Source organism: Trichosurus vulpecula, chromosome 9, assembly GCF_011100635.1.
Source record: "Trichosurus vulpecula isolate mTriVul1 chromosome 9, mTriVul1.pri, whole genome shotgun sequence".
Taxonomy (NCBI): Eukaryota; Metazoa; Chordata; class Mammalia; order Diprotodontia; family Phalangeridae; genus Trichosurus; species Trichosurus vulpecula.
The window spans coordinates 167,254,666-167,276,526 of record NC_050581.1 but is presented as its reverse complement, the minus strand read 5'-3'; the positions used below and the strand labels follow the sequence as shown (position 1 = coordinate 167,276,526).

The following is a 21,861-nucleotide window of genomic DNA, read 5'->3' as shown; positions in this document are numbered from 1 at the left end:
AAAGCAGAATTGCCGTCACTCAAAAGAATCATCAGATACACAAATTTAGAGGCATCTCCACTCCAAATGTTCATATGGAATATTGGTAGCCGATCTGTGGTAAAGCATTCTGAGCTTATATGGGTCTGATCAGCCACAGTCATTCACACCATACCTCGACCCCAACACAGTGATGTCCTTTTGGTCTTCCGTGAGAATGAAGGATAACAACCATACCATAACCTAACATAAAGTAGGTATCTTTGGTTACCTCCTTATGCCTCTCATGAGGCCCCATCAGGCTAACAACACAAACTAGAAGGTTAAAAAATCTATTGAACTCTTAAGGTAATTAATAACCTGCCTACGTTCTCAGGTACGTGAGCACCTATGACTCATGGCAATGCTCAGTCTCTGTGAGTCATGCCTTTAACAAGATAAGTTACTAGACTCTATTTTAGGTGACTCTCTCAGCTTGTGACCAGGGAAAGTCCCACATGTAGCAAATTTTGATATTTGTATATCATGAGAAACATGTGTTAGTATCCATTCAGAGAAAAGAGTTCCAACTGAAAGGTAGGTTAAAAAATGTCCTGAGCCCAGCTCCTAACTGAGTTGCTAAAAGAGGATATGCCCTTTGTTGCAAAGAGGCAAGTACAAGATTGACATGAGAAAAAAACTTTTTAAAAATTGTTCTTCGGTCATGTCTGACTCATCATGACCCAATGGATCATGGCACACAAATGCTGTCCAGGGGGTTTTCTTGGCAAAGATACTGGAGTGGTTAGCCATTTCCTTATCCAGCTCATTTTACAGATGAAGAAACTGAGGAAAACAAGGCTAAGTAACCTCCCCAGGGCCACACAGCTAGTAAGTGTGTAAGGTTGGATTTAAACTCAGGTCTTCCTGACTCCAGGCCTGATGCTCTAACCATAGAACTGCTCCTCCTCATAATTAATACTACTCAAAAAATGAAATCCACTCCCACAGTAGGTTATTGGTCCCTCCTCCTTTGATGTAGCTGAGCACCTGTCAGGCATATAGAAGAAAGGCTTCCCTTTCAGGTATAAGTTGGACTCAATTGACACTGAGGTTCCATCCAAAGGTGAAATTCTGTGATGTTGAAAACTCTAGGATTATAAGATTCCACAGTGGACACACATTTACTCAAAATATTCAAATATATCAGTTACCTCATTAATTTAGAAGTCCCCTCTAATGATGCACAACCCAACCTGCCCATGCTTATTATCCTGGTCTTCTCTTGTCCAAATCCTCCCCTAAGTTTATACCACCAGCAGCACTATTCATACTTCTACGGCTATTCTCAATTATATACTTCCTTTAGGTTTGCACGAGGTTTTTACAAATGCTGTTTCATTTTATCCTCAAAAGAACCCTGGGAGGTAGGTGCCATTATTCCCATCCCCATTTCGCAGAGGAGGTAGGTGGTCACAGAGTGACACCCCTCCCCCAGGGCAAGCTAGGATGCTTTAATTTCTCCTGACATCCCAAGAGTACAAATGGAATTGTTGGGCTGTGCATTCGTTGTAGCTAAAAGGCATCTATAACCTGCTGACAACCCTGCAATAACCCCAGCAGTATTCTTTTGATGACTGATTTCCCTTCATGTAGGATGCTTATCTTGATCTGGCTTACTTAGATAACTGTGCTGGTAGGGGCAGAGGCATATGGAATGTAAAGCTGATTACAGGCCCCACTGCTTCACTCTCACCTCCAATGAACTAACACATATTGAAAAAGAAGAGTAATTTTTATTAAAAAGGAATCCTTGATATGATTAATTGCTCAAAAATGGCTGCATTTTCAGCAAGAAGGTGAGAAAGTACAAGCACTATAAAGACACTACACTTTCATCAAGGAAAGTAAGACGACCAAGTGATTTCTTTTTTAGGTGAGGAACAAGCCTGCTGACATCCCAACTGGGAAATATTCAAATTTCCTCTTTTCAAACTCTATAGGAGGTAACCTTCTAAGCAAAGGGACTAGTCCGAATATAGCAGAAATCTCAGTCTAATAACATTCAAAGAGACAACGAAATTTCCGATATAACTGGTTCTTCTTCCCAGAGATCTTCTTAATCACTTTCCTTTCAAATCAGAAAGGTAACTAACTGGCAGAAGTATTGAACAAGTTGAGATTTTTTGACAGGAACCTGACCATGGAACATATTTGGGAGAAAAAAATAGCAAAAAAATAGTAAAAATTCTAGAAAGTTTTGTGGTTTTAATTGCAGGAAAATTATTTAATCAGTATAATCTGCTTTTAGTTTTATTTCATAGACTCAAAGCTAGAAGGACCTATTACATCATTAGATTCAACCAGCTCACATTACACATAAAGAAACTAAGGCAGAGTGAGATCATATCACTTGTCCAGGATTACAAAGATGGTAAGCATACGAGGCAGAATTCAAACTCACGTCTTCCTAATTCTAAGTGCAGCCCTTTCCTACTATGCCTTCACTTACATCAAGATCATCCTGGGTGGAAAAAATACAGAATTACAGATTTGGGACTGGAAGAGACCTTAGGCAGCATATAATCCAAGCCTCTCATTTTAAAGATGGGGAAACTGAGGCCCAGGTATGTGACAAGATCATAGATCTGGAGCAGAAAGTATGGCAGGCCTTGTCTAGCTCAGTCTCATCATTTTGTAGATGAGCACGCTGAGATCCATCGAGGAAAAACAAATAATCGCCCAAGGTCACCTAAGGGCTATACGGAACATTCTTGAATTACTTTCAGGTCTCTGAGATCCAAATCTTGCTAGTCTATCCCATTTTCTTGAATCATATCCAATGGACATTCACTACTGTTCTCTTTTCAAGAAGATGGTAAGAAATAATCATGTATTTAGGCACATAATTTGGAACTAAGAAGTGTATTATTTATTATATTACTATTGTGTGTATTATTCATATTTATTCATATACATCATATGTATAATTATAATACATAATATATTACAATATATTATACTTATTTATATGTATTATTTATTATATTACTATTTGTGTATTATTTATATATTACTATTTCACCTTTTATGCAATCTAACCTCTGCAATCTGTATTACATTCCAAACCTAGACCTCACCATGCTTTATGCTAAAGATGGGCGAGTTCATCACAGTCTTACTAAAATGGAAGCCCCTGAATGTAGGGTGACTATTTACCATCTTTTGCCTCTTTTTGTATCCCTAGCACTTAGCACAGTGCCTGGCACATAGTAGGTGCTTAGAAGTTTAATGAGAATTGAAATGAATTGAAAAATCTGATGAACAAGCCAGCCAAGTGGAGAAGCTCATCACTATAGTGTTGACCAGCAGGTGATGAAAATTGGATACCCTTGCTACCCACAAAGAAGCTACCACTTAACCATGGAAGGGCTGTGACATCTACAAAAGGCTTCCCCTTTCAGATAACTAAGGAATTATGGAGTTTTGGGTGTCCGAAGTACACCTGTGTAATTCATTATTCTCTTTAGAGATTTTAAATATTCCCCTAGAGGTAATTTCCTTCCTTGTGTTAATGACACATTCATAAAAGGTGCAAGATGAAAACATGTTAAGTGTTAAATTGTTCAGCAAGATTTTAAAAAGGTGCTAAAAGTAAAAATACCAAATTATATTTCAATGAATGAAATAAAAGATCATTCTTTGAAGTTGAGAGTTTGAGGATTAATGAGAATCTTTTTTTTTTCTTTTCACATAGAATCATAGAATCTTCAAGGGATGATTCCTATTACATTCTTGATAAATTGTTTGACTTCTCTTCTTGAATACATGCAGTAACATGCAACTTAGTACTTAACAAGGTTTCCAATTCTATGGTTAGGCAGTTCAGTCTTGGAAGCTAAAAGATCAGTTCCCCAATTTGCAATTAGGTCAGACTACATACTCCCTGTATCCTCTTCCAGCTCTATTTATTTTGAGAAAGTTCCTGTTTATACTGAACTAAAGTCTTCTTGAGTGTGACTTTTAAATGAGCATTAGTAAAAACTTAATTTTAGAACATAACTATTGTCTTCTTCCTGTTGTTCCCTTTTTTTTTACTGTGATGTACTCATTTCTTAAACTACATACTACTAGTACTACCACCACTGCCTCCGCTACAATTTCTACTATTATTATTATTACAACTACTACTACCACCACCATCACTACTACAATTACTACTACCACTACCACTGGTACTACTACTGCTACCACAACCACTACAATTTCTACTACTACTATTACCACTACCACCACCACTACTGCTGCTGCCATCCCACCACCATCACTACAATTTCTCTGCTTCCTCCTCCTCCTCCTTCTACTCCTACTGCTACTTTACACTTATATAAGCATTTATATAGCTCTTTAAGGTTTATAAAATCTTCTACCTATCTCATTTGATTCTTACAACAAGCCTGTGAGGTAGGTGGTATTATGAGGCTGAGAGAGCCAGGGTCACATAGCTAGGATGTGTCAGAGGCAAGAACAGACCTTAGGGCTTTCCTGACTCCAGGTTAGTCCAATGCCCTCTGCACTGTGCCACCTAGTTGTAGTAGTAAATTATAAATGGCTGACTTATCACAAAGTCAGAAATTGTTGTGTGTACGGTGCTTCTTTGCCATGAGAATCATATGTGCAATCAGAAGGACATATTTGAATCCCACCTCAGGCGCGAGCAAGCTAAACTCAAACAAGTCTTCCAGCCTCTGCTTCTTCAAATGTAAAATTGCAAGAATAAACACACCTACCTCTAAGGGTTGTTGTAAGCATCAAATGAAAAAATATATGGAAATTGCTGGCCAAAACTCAAATCATTATATAAATGTCAGCTATTATTACAGCATAAATGCCATCACAATCAAAGGCATTTCCTGGGAAATCTGAATTCTACGATATTTTAAAAGAAAGTTACTTTCTCTTATTTTGAGGCAGATAACACTTGATCTAACGGCTAACCAAGCCTGCGAAGCTGGAGTCTCATTGGTCCTTTTAAGCAATTAGACAAGACTGATTTATAGGGATTATGTTAGTCATCTGTAAATTGACATGATAAAGTAATTAGAAGAGTTGGCCTTAAGCAGGTTAAGCATTTCCCCTGTAATCTGGCTAACCCTGTGAATTTGGCATCCAAATGAGTTTTCTACAGACATAGGAAGCAGCAAGGTCCAGCCTTGGGGTCAGGAGGTTCTGGCTCCGTCTAGGCCTCTGATGTACATACGTGCGTACCATAAGTGTACCATCATTTCTCCCTGCCCCAGGAAATTCTGAGATTATAAATATCAACAGCTTGCTAAACTGTATCAATAGATGGGATTTCCACACCAGGAGGTTCCGTACTAATGAAATCACAGGTCCCCTCTCCCACTCAATGAGCATAGTTTATTAAGGTCAAAGATCACAGATTTAATAGCCAAACACTATTTTGGTTTATTGTCTGAAATTCCAATATCATGGACTAAGGTTTTTGTATTATGAATGATAAACCCAACTATCCTGAAAAATGATACTCATGTCTATGTACATGAAGAAAAAAAATGTGCATTAATGGTTTCACAATATTTTAAGGCAACAAAGTTTTTTTTTTTTAATACAGGGAAATGTAATATGATGTGCTGTTGATGAAAATATAGACTACAGTAGTAATCTCACATCTAGGTCTCTTAACCTGTGTATTTTTTTAAAATGTGAATTAATTAATAATGAATAAAAATTAATCCAAGCATATACATAGTTCTCATGGATGTTGTACTGCGAGAATAAAAAATCTAGTACTTAAGCTGAATACCATTTGCTCGTGATATTTTCTTAGGAGAAAAGCATTTTTCATTTGTCAAGTGGTCAAACTAGGAGAATGTAATAAGAAACGAAAAGTAATTCACCATTCGTGTTTAATAGTAGTTTATCTGGAACATTTGAGTAAGACTCAAAAATCAAACAGTATGGATTTGCTTGTGGATTTATGTTGATTAGAAAGCAACCTTCACACCGGTGATTCTGAGTTGTGTTTAAATTTCGACGCATAATCATTTACAGATTACTCAGTTTGGTAGGAAACACTGCTTTCTCTGGCTGGGGTTTTTATTATGATTTCTGAGAGGGGAGAGGTATTAATGCTGACCTATATTATTTGAAGATTCTTTCACTCAAGCCAATTAGCATCCCGCTCAGGCAAGGAATGTTTGAAACAGCTGATACGTTTAGCTGAGCTGCTATTTTGAACTTCTTATAAAACATCAAGCCTGGAGAATTTAAAACATATTAATATCAATTAAATTGATCATGAGGTAATAGAGTAGAAAGGGGCCTGACAAGCCATCTAGTCCAATCCCTTAATTGTGTATATTTGTAAGTATATATAAAATGTATATGCATATTCATATATATACATATATATGTTTATATATGTGTGTATCTATATGAATCCAGATGGTTAGAACATAGATAAAGGTCTAGAGATGATAGATAGATACTGACAAATAGATAGATAAGATAGATAGATGATAGATGAATAGGTAAGATAGATAAATGGATAGAGAGATAAATAGATAGGTAAATAGGTAGATAAATGAAAACTGAGGCCTTGAATCACATAGGTAATAAGGGTCAGGGTTCGGATTTGGACCTGGGTCCTCTGCCTTCAAAACAAATCATAGTTCTAGATTCTTCTGTGAGTGAGTACAACAGATCTGTTTAGCTTAAGAGGTACTGGGTCTTCCGGGATTGCAAGCCCATTTCCATGTATGGACTCTACCCTAAGTGCCAAGACATTTTCAATGAAAAAGGTCTTAGGCTTTGGGCCTTTTTCATACTAAATGTCTTGGCACTTTTGTAGTGAGGAGCTGGGTATTTGGATTTCACCAAATAATGGAAACAGTAATTGATTTGCTCATCCCCAGTGACACATATGGTCTTCATTTTAAATGCAAATTATATGCCATATGGAGCTCCTTCTTTTCCATTCAGAGAATCTGAAAATACCTACGCATTTTCTTTGTGGTTGCATTCACCGTAGCACTGAAAGGCCCCGTCCCAGCACTGTTGTATGCTCGGACAGCAGTGTAATATACTAAGTTGCTCTGTAGGCCCTGGAGTCTGGCCGTTGTCTCATTCCCCATGACCTTGACTCTGTTGGATGAGTCTTCTTTGCCTCCGTTATTCCAGTACCGAATCTAAAAAGGGGTATAAAAAGTAATGCCTTGATGCTGGTGCTATTCATGAAAGACCATCTAACACAAAAGTATGATTTTTCCTTGAGTGACCTTTGACACTGTGCTTTATTTTAAAATGATAAAACTGCTAAGACACAGCTTTTAGATAAATATTAAATGACCACAGTCCTGAAACCTGACCCTCTCTGCAACTGTGTGACTGTGAAGATGAGATTGGCTACAGAAAATCATTTATAAAAGTCTGTTGACTTCTCAAATTTTAATAAAATGATACTCTCATTCTCATAAAGATTTTATTGAGAAGACAAAATAACAGTTGCTTGTATCTTCTTGGCAGCCAGTCTGGCATAATATGGCAGTCTGTGATGTTTGGTCCTCCCTCCCCCATTCATTTAATATTATTAGAGAACTGGACACAGAGTCAGAAAGGCCAGGGCTCAAATCTCATCTCCAAAACCAAGTATCTGTATAATCCCGGGCAAGTCAATTGACTTCTCTGAATGTCAGATTCCTCGTTTGTGAAATAGATATAGTAATATCTATAGTGCCCCTCTCACAGGACATTTAGAAAGGAGTCAGTGCTATAAAATAAAGTTATTATCATTGACATTATATATACCATCATTATTCATTATTGGAAATCACAGCCTCAATGCTTTCCAAATTGTGTAACCACCCTTAAAGATATGTGTGTGTGTGCATGTGTGTGTGCATGTGTGTGTGTATATGTGTGTTTATATATATATATACACACATATGTGTGTGTATGTGTGTGTGTGTATATATGTGTGTGTGTGTGTGTGTATGTACAGATGTAGGGACCGGTTGTCTTCCCTGATAAAATGTAGTTTCCTTGAGCTCAAGGACCATTTCATTCTTACATCTAACACACTTCCTGGCACATAGTAGGCAATTAATAGATGCTTATCAATTGTTGATTGAGGATATGTATGCTTACTAGTGACCAGTGTCTCTTCATGTATTCATCTTCTTGAGCTACTGTTTTCATTTATTCACATAGCATGAGACCTTAGAATTCATCACCAATAGTGAAAATCATTTGTCAAACAAATGTTGACAGATCATTTCCATTTGGATACCTGTTGTGCTCTTTACAGTTTCAACTACAGATTCTCTTGAGATAAACCAGCCAAGTTGGTTTCCTAGAGACTTGATTTACCTACAATGAATCTTTATAATTTTATTATAATTTTTCACCATTCTTTATATAATTCAAAGCATTTTGTATCTTTATACCACAAACTAGTATTGATTTTGCAAGTTAAGTAAAATCAAGTCAACAAGCACTTATTTAGCACCTACTGTATATATAAGGTGCTGTAGTCCTTTATTTTCTAGTAATTTGGTTAATTTTTAATTGTTAATATTCCTGCTACAGAGATAAACCATCATTAACATTGGGCTTTGATTCAATCAGTACCCAGACTGAATTACCATTCCTGAGATCATAGTTTGAGAGCTAGAAGGAACCTTCAAAGGGATCTAATATTGCTCCCTCATTGACCAGATGAGGAATTTAGGCCTAGATTGGTCAAGTGACTTGCCCAAAGTTGCACATGCACTAAGTGGTAAAGTCAATAGTGAGCCCAATTCTCGGATTCCAAATCCAGCATTATTTCCACTGACCCTCAAAATTTCTTTGAGACACAAAACTGTTGGCTATCCTTTCACTCTTCTATCATGTTGAGTTCAAGGGACACATTGTCCAAATTGTGCCTAAAGTCTATTGAAAGAAATCTATATTGACAGATTTCAAGGGACTCTAAATACCTCTCTATACATGTTTTATTGAAGATCATGAGAAGAAAAATACTTTGAAAAAAGCAATAAGCAATGAATTAGTTCCTTATGACTTTGAAGTGAAGCTCAGTAGTATAAACTAAGTAAATATTTTATTACTTTGCTAAGAGACACTTTCCAGGACTTAATTTCTAAAACTATGCTATAAAAATTTATTAAGCTAATATCAAGTTAGCTAAAACTTTGCATAATTCAAAGTATTCGCTGTTCCCCAGTCAATAAGATAACCTACCATTCCTTAACAAACATTATAGACACCTGAAGTGCATCTAATTTAAAAATCTATTTTTCCTCTGTTCCATGAATCTCAGTTAAACAGTGTCTTACTGTTCCTCATGTGGGACAATGCTTAGCTAAAAGTAAGGTATTTGAAATTCCATTTCTCTTACTTTCAAAAATTCTAGATGATAGAAATCTGTAATACCAGCTTTGCTCTGCATGTCCAGACTTCCTTTCTTATAAACTATGTCATCTTGATTATATCATTTAACCCTTTGCGGCTCAATATCCTTACTTGCAAAATGGTATGTTTATACTAAAGGAGGCCTAGGATTATTGCAATAGCCAAAAGCCCTCTGTAAACTGTGAAAAACAGAACCACGTGAGCCATTGTTCTGATGATCCTTAATGTGGCCTCTGCTGCAATCACGTACTCTTATTACACATGTTCTATGGGAAAAGAGATCATCCATTGACTCTGCATTGTATTTTGATCAAAAAGTGGATTATGAAAAATCTCTTAGGAAATTCTTAGGAAGGGGTTTAGAATTTGTTTTCCATTTTGGCCAGAGTATAATTTGAACTACAGCTAAAAAATGTTTTAGTAATTTAATAGACCTCTTCTGATGTGTCTGCAAAGGGGAAGGAAAGTAGCTTGTTGAGCAATTATGAAGCAAATTCCATTAAAGTAGATACTATAGTTCAGATCACCCAATAACATGGATTTCATTCAATTTCAGGCTTATTTACTTGAATTATTTGTATGACTGTCCAGGTGTACTCCTATAGTTTATTTTTATCTACAATGATCAGTCTCAGGCAACTTTACCAGTGCTGGTAGGAAATTAGCTTTTTCCATTGAGGTCTGCCTCTGTTCTGAGAAGTACTCAAACGTTTGGTGTATTTCTTAGTAACCATTAATGTAACAGGAAACAAACATCATCCTTTTCCATGTGTTTGGCCCATGGGGCCACCTATGTGCTCTTCTGACTTATTGCTCTGCAAGCCACACATATTTTAAACTTACATTTCTCTAAGCATCGGCTAAATCTATTAACATTTCATGCAATGTGTTAACCCCTCAACATTTTATCACAATGGATGGGATTTTCCTGTTTTCCTATTTATTTCCATCTGAAACTTAAGATAACTTGAAGACATTAACAGGAATGAATGTGAAATTGTCATGACAGACTCAGATTGTCTAAAGAGCAAATAGATGTTAATGGCCAGGAATACAAATCCTTCCATCTCTACTCCCTTCTCACCATGTAGAAGGGGGCAAGAGAAGATTTGTGTCAGAGGCCGTCAGACTTTTCCAATAACACAAATTGCTGCCTGGAGAAATGAGCTCATCAACTCTTACTTTGTCAAATAGGAAAGAAAATTAGTCTGGATACTAATGATGATGTGTTACTCAGTATGCCACATGGCAAACCACCAGCCCTTACTGAGATGAAAGATAGGAAAGTTATTAAATTTTTTAAACCTATGCAGCAAACTGGGGAAAAACAGAGCATCAGAAATGTAACTATGTTTACCGGCAATTGTATCAATTGCTTTGCCATTTCTTGCAGTTTAATTTCTAAATGATATGAGAATTGAGTGGCATTATAATTTCATCTGGACAGAATAGTGAACTAAATGTCTTTTCCTTTTGTAAATAAATCTCCCAGAGTTAGTTTCTTACTCCTAATTTTTATACAGTTCCTATTAAATACATTTTCAGGATTATCTCTTCCACAAGCTCATAGTAATGCCTATTTGCCATTTTAACTTATTTCAACACGTCTTTTCCTATCAAACCTCTCAGTTCATTAGATTTATAAAATAAAGAGAAAACATGCATTCTAAATTATATGGGATTACTGAAATATTTCCCCCTCCCATTGTCTTATTTCTCTTGCCTCTTAACTTGAGGTATATTCTCTCTCTCTCTCTCTCTCTCTCTCTGTCTCTCCTCTCTGTCTCTCCTCTCTGTCTCTCTCTGTCTCTCTGTCTCTCTCTCTCTCTCTCTGTCTCTCTCTCTCCCATTTCTTGAAAACCTCACCTAGTGTTACCCATTTAATTACATTTAGTACAATGCCTCCAAATCTTTGTCACTGGACCTGAGCTTCAGGCCTGCATTCCTGGTCGCTTCTAAGACACAGCTATCATTGTTATCCAAGGATCCAATTTACCACCTCTGTAGTACACATAAGTTAACCACCCCCCACACACCCCCACTCTGTCAGCACTCACCCCAAGTCACTCAGTCTGAAAACCCTGGAGTCATCTACGATTGCTCCTTGGCCTTTGTCACGCATTTTCAATTTGCTTTCAAGTCCTTTTGATTTTTTCTCTGAGTTTTCTATCTTTTTAGTTCAACTGTCACCGTACTCATTCCTGCCACAGTGCTTTCTATTTCACTAGCTTATAATGTCCTTCTACTTCTCTCCATTTCTTCCACTCATTCCTCTTTGTCTTTCCAAATTCAGTTCAAGTTCCATGAGGCTTTTTCAAAGTTCTCATCCTTATTATTGACCTTTAGCTTTTATGAACTATTTTGACACTCTCCTTCCATTAAACTCCAGTGGCTCCCTATTGCCTCCAGGATGAAACACCAAATCCTCTATAACCTGGTCCCTTTCTCCCACCTTTCTAGTCTTCTCACATCTTATACTCCCCTTCCCCTCATCATGTGCTTGTGTTCCAGTGACAGTGGTTTCCTTGCTATTCTTTTCATAAGACACTTCATTTTCCAACTCCAAGTTATTTCCCATGTGTGAATTCTCTCCCTCATATCTGCCTCCTGGATTCCCTGGCTTACTTCAAGTCTTAGCTAAAACTCATTTTCTCCCTTAATTCTAGATCCTTCCCTATGCTGATTTCTTCTACTTTTTCCTGTATATATCTTGTTTATATATACTTGTTTTCATGTTGTTGCCCTCATTATACTGTGAGTTCCCTGATAACATGAACTGCCTTTTGTCTTTCTATGAATTCCTGGTTCTTAGTATACTGCCTGGCACATAGTAGGTGCCTGATATTTACTGAATGACCACAACTAATTTGATTGTACCTTGTATTATGTATCCTCTGTTTCACTTTTGTGTTCGTCATCCTCCCTAAATTAAACTAGAGATTCCCTGAAGGTGGAGCTTGATTTATTCTTCTTTTATATCAGTACCTAGGCCAGTGCCAAGCACATAATAGGTCTCCCTCCCTCCCTCCCTCTCTCTCTCTCTCTCTCTCTCTCTCTCTCTCTCTCTCTCTCTCTCTCTCTCTCTCTTTCTCTCTCTCTCTCCCTCTCTCTCTCTCTCGGTCACACACTTGTTAAATTGAATTGAGGTCCCCTCATGCCTCATGGTTCCTAGGTGTTGCTTATATAAGACAGTACTCTACTTAGGCATGCTCCAGTAATGAAATGCAACATAAAATGTATGATTACTAACAGTCATCAAGCGGATATAAGCATTGTAAAATACATATATATGTACATATATATATGTACATATATATATATATATATATATATATATATATATATGATTCAGTGGTTTTATATTAAAAGGGATTACCTCATAACCCAGTAATCGTCCACTGCTCATTTTCCAAGGAATGGCGTCCCAGGAAACTTCGATTATTGATGACGAGAGGCTATTGGCCAAGACATGAGATGGAGCTACTGTAGGTTCTGTGTTGGGAGAATTGAAATTAAATATATACATACATATATTATATATGTGTGTGTGTGTGTGTGTATGTATATACATACATAGAGAGAAAGAGGCAAAGACAGAGACAGAGATACAGAGAGAGACAGAGAAACAGAAAGACAGAAAGAAATATGATTTTGGTAATTCTATGAAAAAAAACCCACTGTTGTTTTTAAGAGATTATACAGAAATACAATTCGACTCAACAAATACTTGTTCAGCTTCTACTCTATGTAAGGCAAAATATGCTGCTAAAATTATAATCCCTGCTTTTCAAGTACAATCAAAATATAATTACCTACCTTCCTCTGCGGAGAAAACAGTTGTCACTGGACTGAATGGCCCTTCGCCTTTGTTATTATATACACCAACTTTTACTTCATAGGGTGAAAAAGAGAGGATACTTTCATTCCTAAAGACATATCTCGGTGTATCAGGAGATGTAACCACCGTCTGGATCCATGTGGTAACACCGAGAGGTCTGAAGGCAACAACATAGCCAAAACCTTCACCGTTCTGTAATTCCTCAGGGACTGGCTGTATAAAGAAAAAGTGAAAAACTCAGCCCCATCTAATCTCCTCTTCTCAAGCCTATATTATGATCGGTGGCATTTTAGCTGTAAAATATTTCAATTTTTTACAGAAGGAGAAGGAAGGTGCAATAAATTTTGTATAATTCAGCAAACAGAAGCTAGAAGCAAGACAGCTGCATTTCTAATTTCTTTTCTTTCAATGATCAGGTTTCTAACATTGTGTTTATATGACGTCGAGCAATATGGATGACAAGTGAAAATAACTTCAATGCAAATGTTTGAAAATCTCTGATTGTTTAGTATCTTGTAGACAAAAACAAAGCCAAATAATAAATAACTGACTTCTTATGCTTTCCATTTATTGGATGTTTTGGTAGACATTTCCAAATCTGATTAAAGACCGAGTATTTTGGCTGACTACAATTCAACTCATAAGCCAAGTTTTCAAAAATAAAACAAAATTATATAAATGGTCTAATCACTGTCATTGAGCTGGCAGAAAGGAACCACAACACTAATATTAAAATAATTACTATGCATTTAGCAGAATTCATTGCTTTCAATGAAGAAACCTGGCTAAGTTAGAAATTCTTGTTGACAAGTGTAATTATTTGCTTCACCTTGCTACAACAATCTTTTGCTTATGCTTATTTATTACCTTGAAACCTTAAAAGAATGCCAACAATTGCCAAGCCTCCTAACACTCAGATGTACAGCTGAAATTCATATTGATTACACACAAATACACAGCACTGAAAGGAAGGCCAGGAATGGAACAAAACACAAAACAAACTGAAAGATCAAGTAACACACATTGCCTGGATAGGTGGTAATTGTAATCTCGAGACAAGCTCCTCCCATATTCCCCAAGCACAAAGCTAAGATACACCAGCACCATCAAAATAACTTACATCCCAAGTAATAACCAGTTCCGACCGACTGCCACCTCCCCCACTTACTTCTGAAGGGGGTACTTCTGGAACTGTGGGGAACAGAAATATAGAGAAGCCAATATTTAAGCTTATTAACACCCATGTAAAGGGAAATTCTTTCATATTCAACATTTATTTTTGAAGTAGTATGATCATTAAAATACCTAGTGTAGAATATTTCTTTTCTGGATGTCTCTGAAGTAATTGAAATCTTTGTATAAGAGCAAATAAGGGACTGGAAGTGTCAGACGTGTTAGGAAAAATCACACACTTGGTGCCATAAAGTTATATCTCCTTATGACAACAAGTACGTATGTATTTTCAATAGCAGATTGTCAAAATAAAAATAAGAGCACAAATTTGAAATTTGAAATTAGGAGGAAAATTCAACCCTCTTGCTCTATGACAATGACAATTTAACATGCAGATAATCACTGCGATAATTATTTCCATAATGTCATTTTTTATAGGAAGGAATGACATACACATAAGACTACATTCATCACAAGCAACAAGAAATCTCCTAATTTCACACTTATTTGGGGGATGTACTTCAACCTTGAAGTTTTTCTTCATGACCCTACACCTTCCACTAAATACTCTATTGAGGTTGTGGAAAATATTATACTATTTTATATCATTTCTTATTTCAACCAGACCCAGAGCCTGAATTAATGAGTAAATGGATGAAGATCCAGGACCTGGGCTTCTTTGTTCTCTCTAAAAGTTTGCTCAGGAAATATCCTTACCTCTGTCAACAAGGCCAGATTAGACTGACCTAAGGACATTACCCTAACCCCAAGAGAGATTACCTTGCTTAATATTCTACAGGTATATACTATGTTATGGAATGTAATGAGACACAGAGACGCTGGGCTGTAGTTTCAACTGACTTTTGTCAACATCCTTTACAACTCCATTCAATTAAGGAAAATCCTCTTCTTGTATCATGGTTAAACATACATGGGGGTCATAAAAAATGAGGTAATACAGGCTTGCTAGCTTTGCTAAAGTAACGTATATAAGTTTTCTCATTGCTTTGTTCAGGCAGCCAGAGTTTATACTCTGACTTCTTGTACGTACAAGTAAGCTAGCTCCGCTATGCTTTAAGGGAAAAATAATAAACAACATGGATTTTTCTATCACCTAGCTCTGTTGTTTCCTTCAACCAAATTTTCAGGTTTAACAAAGTCAATCCTCTTGGTACCTTCTCCAAGGTCCATAAAGTCAATTGACATTGAATAGTTAAAATTATTTAAACACATTCAGTGACATGAAAAGCAAAATTGTAAAGCAGATAGAGAACAAAGCTTGTAATAAGCAAGACCTGGGTTTAAGTCCGGTCTCTGACACTTATTGGCTTTGTGATCTTGGGCAAGTCACATAATGTGTCAGTGGCCCAGGGAACTCTTTAAGACTATAAGTGACAGATGAGTTGTTGATCTATATTGGTTCAGGGAGTCTCCACACTGGGGATCCTTCACACCTATGAAGTATAAATCCAGGAGAAAAACAAACAGTGATTGATATTGTGGCTAAAGCATGAAAAAATTATACAAGATGTAACTCGCTCTTCATCTGACTTAATATTATGTAACCTGAAAATGTTGAGTCTGTATGTTCATTATTCCATTACCAGATTTCTGTGAAGGGCCTTCTAAAAATGAAGGTTACTGTCAAGAATTTTGAGGCATTGAAATGAAGAAGTTTTATACTTGTTTCCTCTAATTAATCTTCTTAGGGATGATAGTAATAGTCCCTCAAAATCTTAAAACAAGAAGGACAAGCATGATTGAGATGGCTCAATGACATCAAAAGGGAAGAACATGGGACCGAATAAAGTTTTGTCATGGGTCTTCTCAGATGCTACCAAGTCTAAATGCCAACTATTCATGAAAACAACATTTTCAGCATCTACACGGTAATAATATAAATCAAAATTTACACTACAATAGCAGCAAAAGCATATTTGTTCAATATTAAAGACCACTTCTGATGGATCAAAATGTCAATATCTTCCCGTGAGTTTTTTTTTTTCCCTATAAAACAATGATGTGGATAATTCTATCCTTTGGAAAGATTATCTACCTAGATCTTTTTTGCCTTGAGGGCACAGCTTCACCACTCCTGGTAGATATTGAGAATGACTGTATTTGAAAAGCAATTCAGAAATTCTGGGGTGAGGCCAAATCTCTGACGATCATTGCAGTCAAAAACATTTCAGTGGAAAATATGAGTAATACGTGCCCACCCCTGGGCTAAGGGCTGCAAATACAAAGAGGTACAAGTCCCTACCCACAAGGCGCTCATTTTGTTTGGGGAAATGACCCAAGTACGTACAAGACATCTACAGAGAAGACAGATGGTCATGTCAGAAGGGGAAGGCACTGGTAATTGGGGGAACAGGGAAAAGGCTCCTGAAGAAAGTGATAATTGAGTTCATATTTGATGGAATCCTGGGAAGAAAAGAGATGAGGTTCAAGAGTGAGAGCATTCTGGGCAAGGGGAACAATTAGTAGAAAGCCTTGGAGATAAGAGATGGCATATTCTATATAAGAAATAGCATGTAAGCCAGGGAGGCTGAATCACTAAGTGTGTTGAGGAGAATAAATTACAACAAGATTAGAAAGACTCAGGAAAGGGAAAGGCTGTGAAGAGCTTTAAATGCCATATGATGACTTTATATTTCATCCTGGAGGAAATAAGGAGCCATTGAAGTTTGGGGGAGGAGGGTGACACTGCCAGTCCTATACTTTAGGAACTTTTTCAACTTAGTGGAAGATGTACTGGGGTAGGGAGAGACTTGAGGCAGAAAGAAGAATTAGAAATGTGCTACGATAATCTAGGAGGATAACCTAGGATAATCTAGATCATTATAAGCCTGAACTGGGGTGGTGGCTATGTGAACGGTGAGAAGGTGGACATATATAATAGCTATAGTAGCTAACATTTACATTGTGCTTACAATGTACCTGGCACTGGTTTACAATTACTACCTCATTTGGTCTTTTCCTCGTTCTCCTGCCCCATAAAAATAAATTAATATTTATATAGCACTTTAATGCTTGCAAAGAAGTTTATAAACATCTCATTTTAGCCTCCCAACAAGTTGAGGAAGTAGGTGCTGTTACCATGCCCTTTTTACATATAAGGAAACTGAGGCAAAGCTATATTAATTGACTTGCCTATGGTCACACAGCTAAAAGTTTCTAAAGCTAGATCTGAACTCAGGTCTTCCAGACTTCAGGCCTGGCACCCTATCTACTGCAACATCTAGCTGTCTATATGTTAAGCCGCATATATGATCAATATTGTGAAAGTAGAAACAATAAGATTTAGTAACAGATTCAATTGAGGTTGTGAGCATGGGTGAGTGGGTGCATGGTAAGGAAGTCTAGAGAGAGTTTAGGAGGTAAGACAATGAGTTTAATGTTAGGTTGCATTTGAGAAGTCTTTGAGACATCTAGTTTGGGAAGCCCAAAAGGCAGCTGGTTATGTGTAACTATAACTCAAGAGGGAGACCATGGTTGAGGATAAAGAGTTAAGAATCACATGTATAGAGATGATAACCCATGGGAAATAATATGATCACCAAACCAGAGAGTAGAAAGGAAAGACATTAGAAAAACCAGGACAGATTCTTAGGGGACATCTATAGTTAGTAAACATGACATGGATGAAGGTCCAGCAAAGGAGACTGGGGAACAGACAGACAGGAAGGAGAGAGCAATGTGATGAAAACCTAGAGAGGAGGGAGTATCCAGGAGAACATGGCCAATTGTGTCAAATGGTCAAATAATGCAATTCCTAAAAAAAAAAACTTTTTAGACATGGCAATTTAGATATCAGTGGTAACTTTGGAGAGATCTTTTTCAGTTAACTGATGGCATCAGAAGCCAGATTGTAGAAGGTTTTTAAGAAAGTAAGAGGAAATGTATAAAAGGCAAAGCACCTAATGCAGACAGTTACCTCAAAGGCTTTGGCCAAGAACAGAGAGTGGGAGGGGAAGAGATCTGAGACAACAGATAGTGGGAACGGTTGGATCAAGATAATTTTTTTCTTTTTTTAAGGATCAGGGAGACACTGATTTATTTGTAGGCAACACAGAAGCAGGTGATAGTGAGAAATTGAAGATTAGAGTAGAGGCATTCTCCTGTAGAAGACAGAGGGGGGTGAGATGCATGCAAAGGGTTGGCCTTAGCAAAGAGAAGAGCCACAAGTCCGTAGAAGAGAAGGTGGTGGATTTTAGCTCTTAGTGATATTTGAGATAGAGGAGTGAAGCACTCTTGGAGAAAGGACCCTTTTTGGGGGGTAGGTGAGGCATAAAGCAAGGTCTTCAGCTGTCACCATGGGGAAGATTTGCCATATTCTATGATCCTACAAATGAACATTTTAATAGACTCAGAACTCAAAAGCTATTAACTGATTATAAGGCAATCCTGCCCTCCCCCCCAAAAACCAAAAACCACTAACCTGCCTCTTCAGTTCTTACTTTTTCTGAGGGTAAACTTGGTTCCCCACCTCCAATTTTGTTATTGGCTACAACACGGAATTCATATTCCACCCAAGGATTTAAGTCCACCACTGTGGCTGTGAATGTTTTTCCATCGATGATATCAGGCACTATAAAAAATGTTTTGAGAACTAAGAATTCTTACTCTTTAATAGGAGAATTTGAAATACAGATCAATGGTCAGAATTTCTTTTTGCTCTGTTACCTGTTGTGACTATTTGCCAGCCCACTGAGAAAGGTGTCCGAGCTTGAATGACATATGATGTGACAGGGCTATGGTTGTCTGTACCTTCTTTCCAGGACAGCTGGGCCGTGGTGTCTGTTATTTCATCCACCTTCACACTTTCTGGTGGCCCAGGAGAACCTAGCCAAGACAAACAAAATAAGGAATTTTGTATTATATGCAAAGGGATTCACTCTTGGAAGTCAACAAATAAGATTTTCCTCTACTGGCCAGGGAATGAAATAGTCATGCTAATCTCTCCAGACACCTTTGTGCACATGAGTGCTACCTCTGCGAGAAGATTTAAAGTCTAATACAAAAGAAAACAACACATAAGAGCACCCCTTGAATACCTCCGACAGATTCCAATTTCTCCAGCTCTTAGGGAAAAGGCCATTTAACTGGGAATAAAAACACCACTATTTCTTTTAACGTGGACTGAAATTCTGTCTGTTGTTTGAAAAGTATGAAATCCAGTTGGGAAGGCAGTCATTCTGAGACTATAACATTAAGCGATTATAGATGCCACATTCTTTCAGAGACCTTTGTGCAGCAGGATCTTTGTACCTCTCCAAATTTGATGCCTTTTATTTCAGGCCCAGCATCCTCCAGTAATCTACTAATGCATCTCTGTAGTCCACCAATTTGTTATCTAAAGCTGTTTTACCCTAGGATATACTGGGGCAATTTTTCAGCACAGCAGCAAAGCAGCACTGGGGAGCCATGAGGTCTGTTTCCTATAGCACATTCTAGAAAATCCTGATTATTTTGGGGTGTATTTAAAAAACACAGACATACCTCCATCACATCTCTGAGTTAATGGGATACTTAAAAACACATCATCTTAGGTTGTGACTGTGGAATACCAACTAAAGTGTGAAAGACATATATATATGTGTGTATATATATATATAGATATATAGATATAGATTTTTAATACTTTAAATTAGTACCTGTCCTCTGTGAAAGATATGTGATAAGTGTGAAAGATATATATGTGTATATAAAGATTTTTAATACTTTAAATTAGTACCTGTCCTCTCCAATAACATCATGATAGATGGGCATTAGATCTAAGTCAGAACAAATGCACATGCTCAATTAGTTAAGTAGTTAATTAGCATTTAAAATGGAATGGAAGGGAAGAGGGGAATAAGCATGCATCACATGCCTAACTATGTGCCAGGCACTGTGCTCAGTGCTTTACAAATATTGGCTCATTTGATTCCCACAACAATCTTGGGAACTATTAGAACCCTGCATTTTACAGATGAGGAAACTGAGTCACACAGCAGTAAAGAGACTTGTGCAGGTCACACAGCTTTTAGGAATCTGGGGCCACATTTGAACTCAGATCTTCCTGACACCCAGCCCAGTGCTCTGCTCACTGCACCACCTATCTATTAAGCACTTACTATATGCCAGACATTATGTGGAGCCATGAAGACCCAAAGAATCTACCCTCAGGGAGCTCCTAGTCTGATAGATGAGAGAGCATGTAAACCAGTATAAATCAGGGGCAAAGAGTGAATATAGTCATGCCATTACTGTGTTCCATTCCCTTAGAGATGATCAATTAAAGGCACAGAAAAGGCAGCTACTAACATTTACCTCTTACTATCAGCTCTGCTGCAGATGAAACACTGTCTACTTGCGTTTGCACCATACAAACATATTTCCCACTATGTTTTAGCTGAATGTTCCGAATCATCAAATCACCCAAAGAACTCTGTTGAATAAACAGATAATGAACATCATTGTTTGGAAGCATCAATGACTTAGAAATTATTGAAACATTTCATTAGCAGAAAATAAGATCTTGTGGCCCAAAACTGCACAATACAAATTAAAATCAAATTTTAAAAATACAGCCAAGCAACAATCATACTCAGATACTTAGATGATTTAAAAAATAAAAAAAAAATTGAAAGGAACCTCTTTTAATGTTTACTATGGTTGACTTGAAAAGAGTTTATCTCTGAAATTCATCCAGGGTAGAGATCTAAATTTGATAAATAAGAGCAGTATGACTTCCAATGTTATTTGAATGTTTTCTGGAATAATCCCAGGTCCATTCCCGTGTGCAGCCAAGACACAGCATGGTGTAGGGCTCTTGTTTTAAAGGGATGGACTTTTCCTTCTTCTTTCTATTGATAAAATCACCCCATTGAGACCAAATCCATCAGATTACTTCAAGAAACTTTAATTTGTATTGGACCTCCCTTGCCCTTCCCATTACCTTATTCTGTCCCAAAAGTATTTTTGTTTTTCACATTTATTTTTTTAAAGATTTAAATCTTATAAGTTTCCTTTCTGTCAGTTACAGCGGAACACCTTATTTCATTGCTCCTTTGTACTGGATCAACTTTTTAATTGTTTTTCTAGCTCAATACTTTTCAAATCACTTGATTAAGAAAAGTAAAGCATTTGTTTATCTGTTGGATAATGAATGCAGTTCCACATGGGGATTGCCACACTTAACCAAAAAAAAAAAGAATAATGTAGCTCAAAGCCAGGCTAAAACACATCTACAGAATTTAAAGAGAGTCTGTGCCCAACTAATAAGAAAAAAAATTTAAAACTCTACAGAAACTATCTATAAATACATTTATTGTCATTGTTCAGTACCAATTAAGGATCAGGTTCTCTAAAATCTCATATTCTCTCATTTTTAGAATTAGTTTTAAATATGATACAAGGTTTTTTAAGAGGTAAAATAATGTTTGCATAAGCTGGCTAATTGCAAGTTAGTC

General features: G+C 37.0%; 1 protein-coding gene across 1 annotated transcript in view; it reads right to left on the bottom strand.

Annotated features, from left to right (window-relative positions):
* CNTN3 (contactin 3) overlaps positions 1-21,861 on the bottom strand; it is a 342,495-nt gene that overhangs the window by 19,418 nt on the left and 301,216 nt on the right. Inside the window, exons 13-19 of the mRNA XM_036738044.1 lie at positions 20,720-20,837; positions 19,091-19,249; positions 18,846-18,995; positions 14,352-14,422; positions 13,210-13,444; positions 12,770-12,885; positions 6,983-7,169 (exon numbers count right to left, since the gene is read on the bottom strand). Of these exons, the coding sequence (XP_036593939.1) occupies positions 6,983-7,169; positions 12,770-12,885; positions 13,210-13,444; positions 14,352-14,422; positions 18,846-18,995; positions 19,091-19,249; positions 20,720-20,837 (1,036 nt within the window). The remainder of the gene's footprint in view (positions 1-6,982; positions 7,170-12,769; positions 12,886-13,209; positions 13,445-14,351; positions 14,423-18,845; positions 18,996-19,090; positions 19,250-20,719; positions 20,838-21,861) is intronic.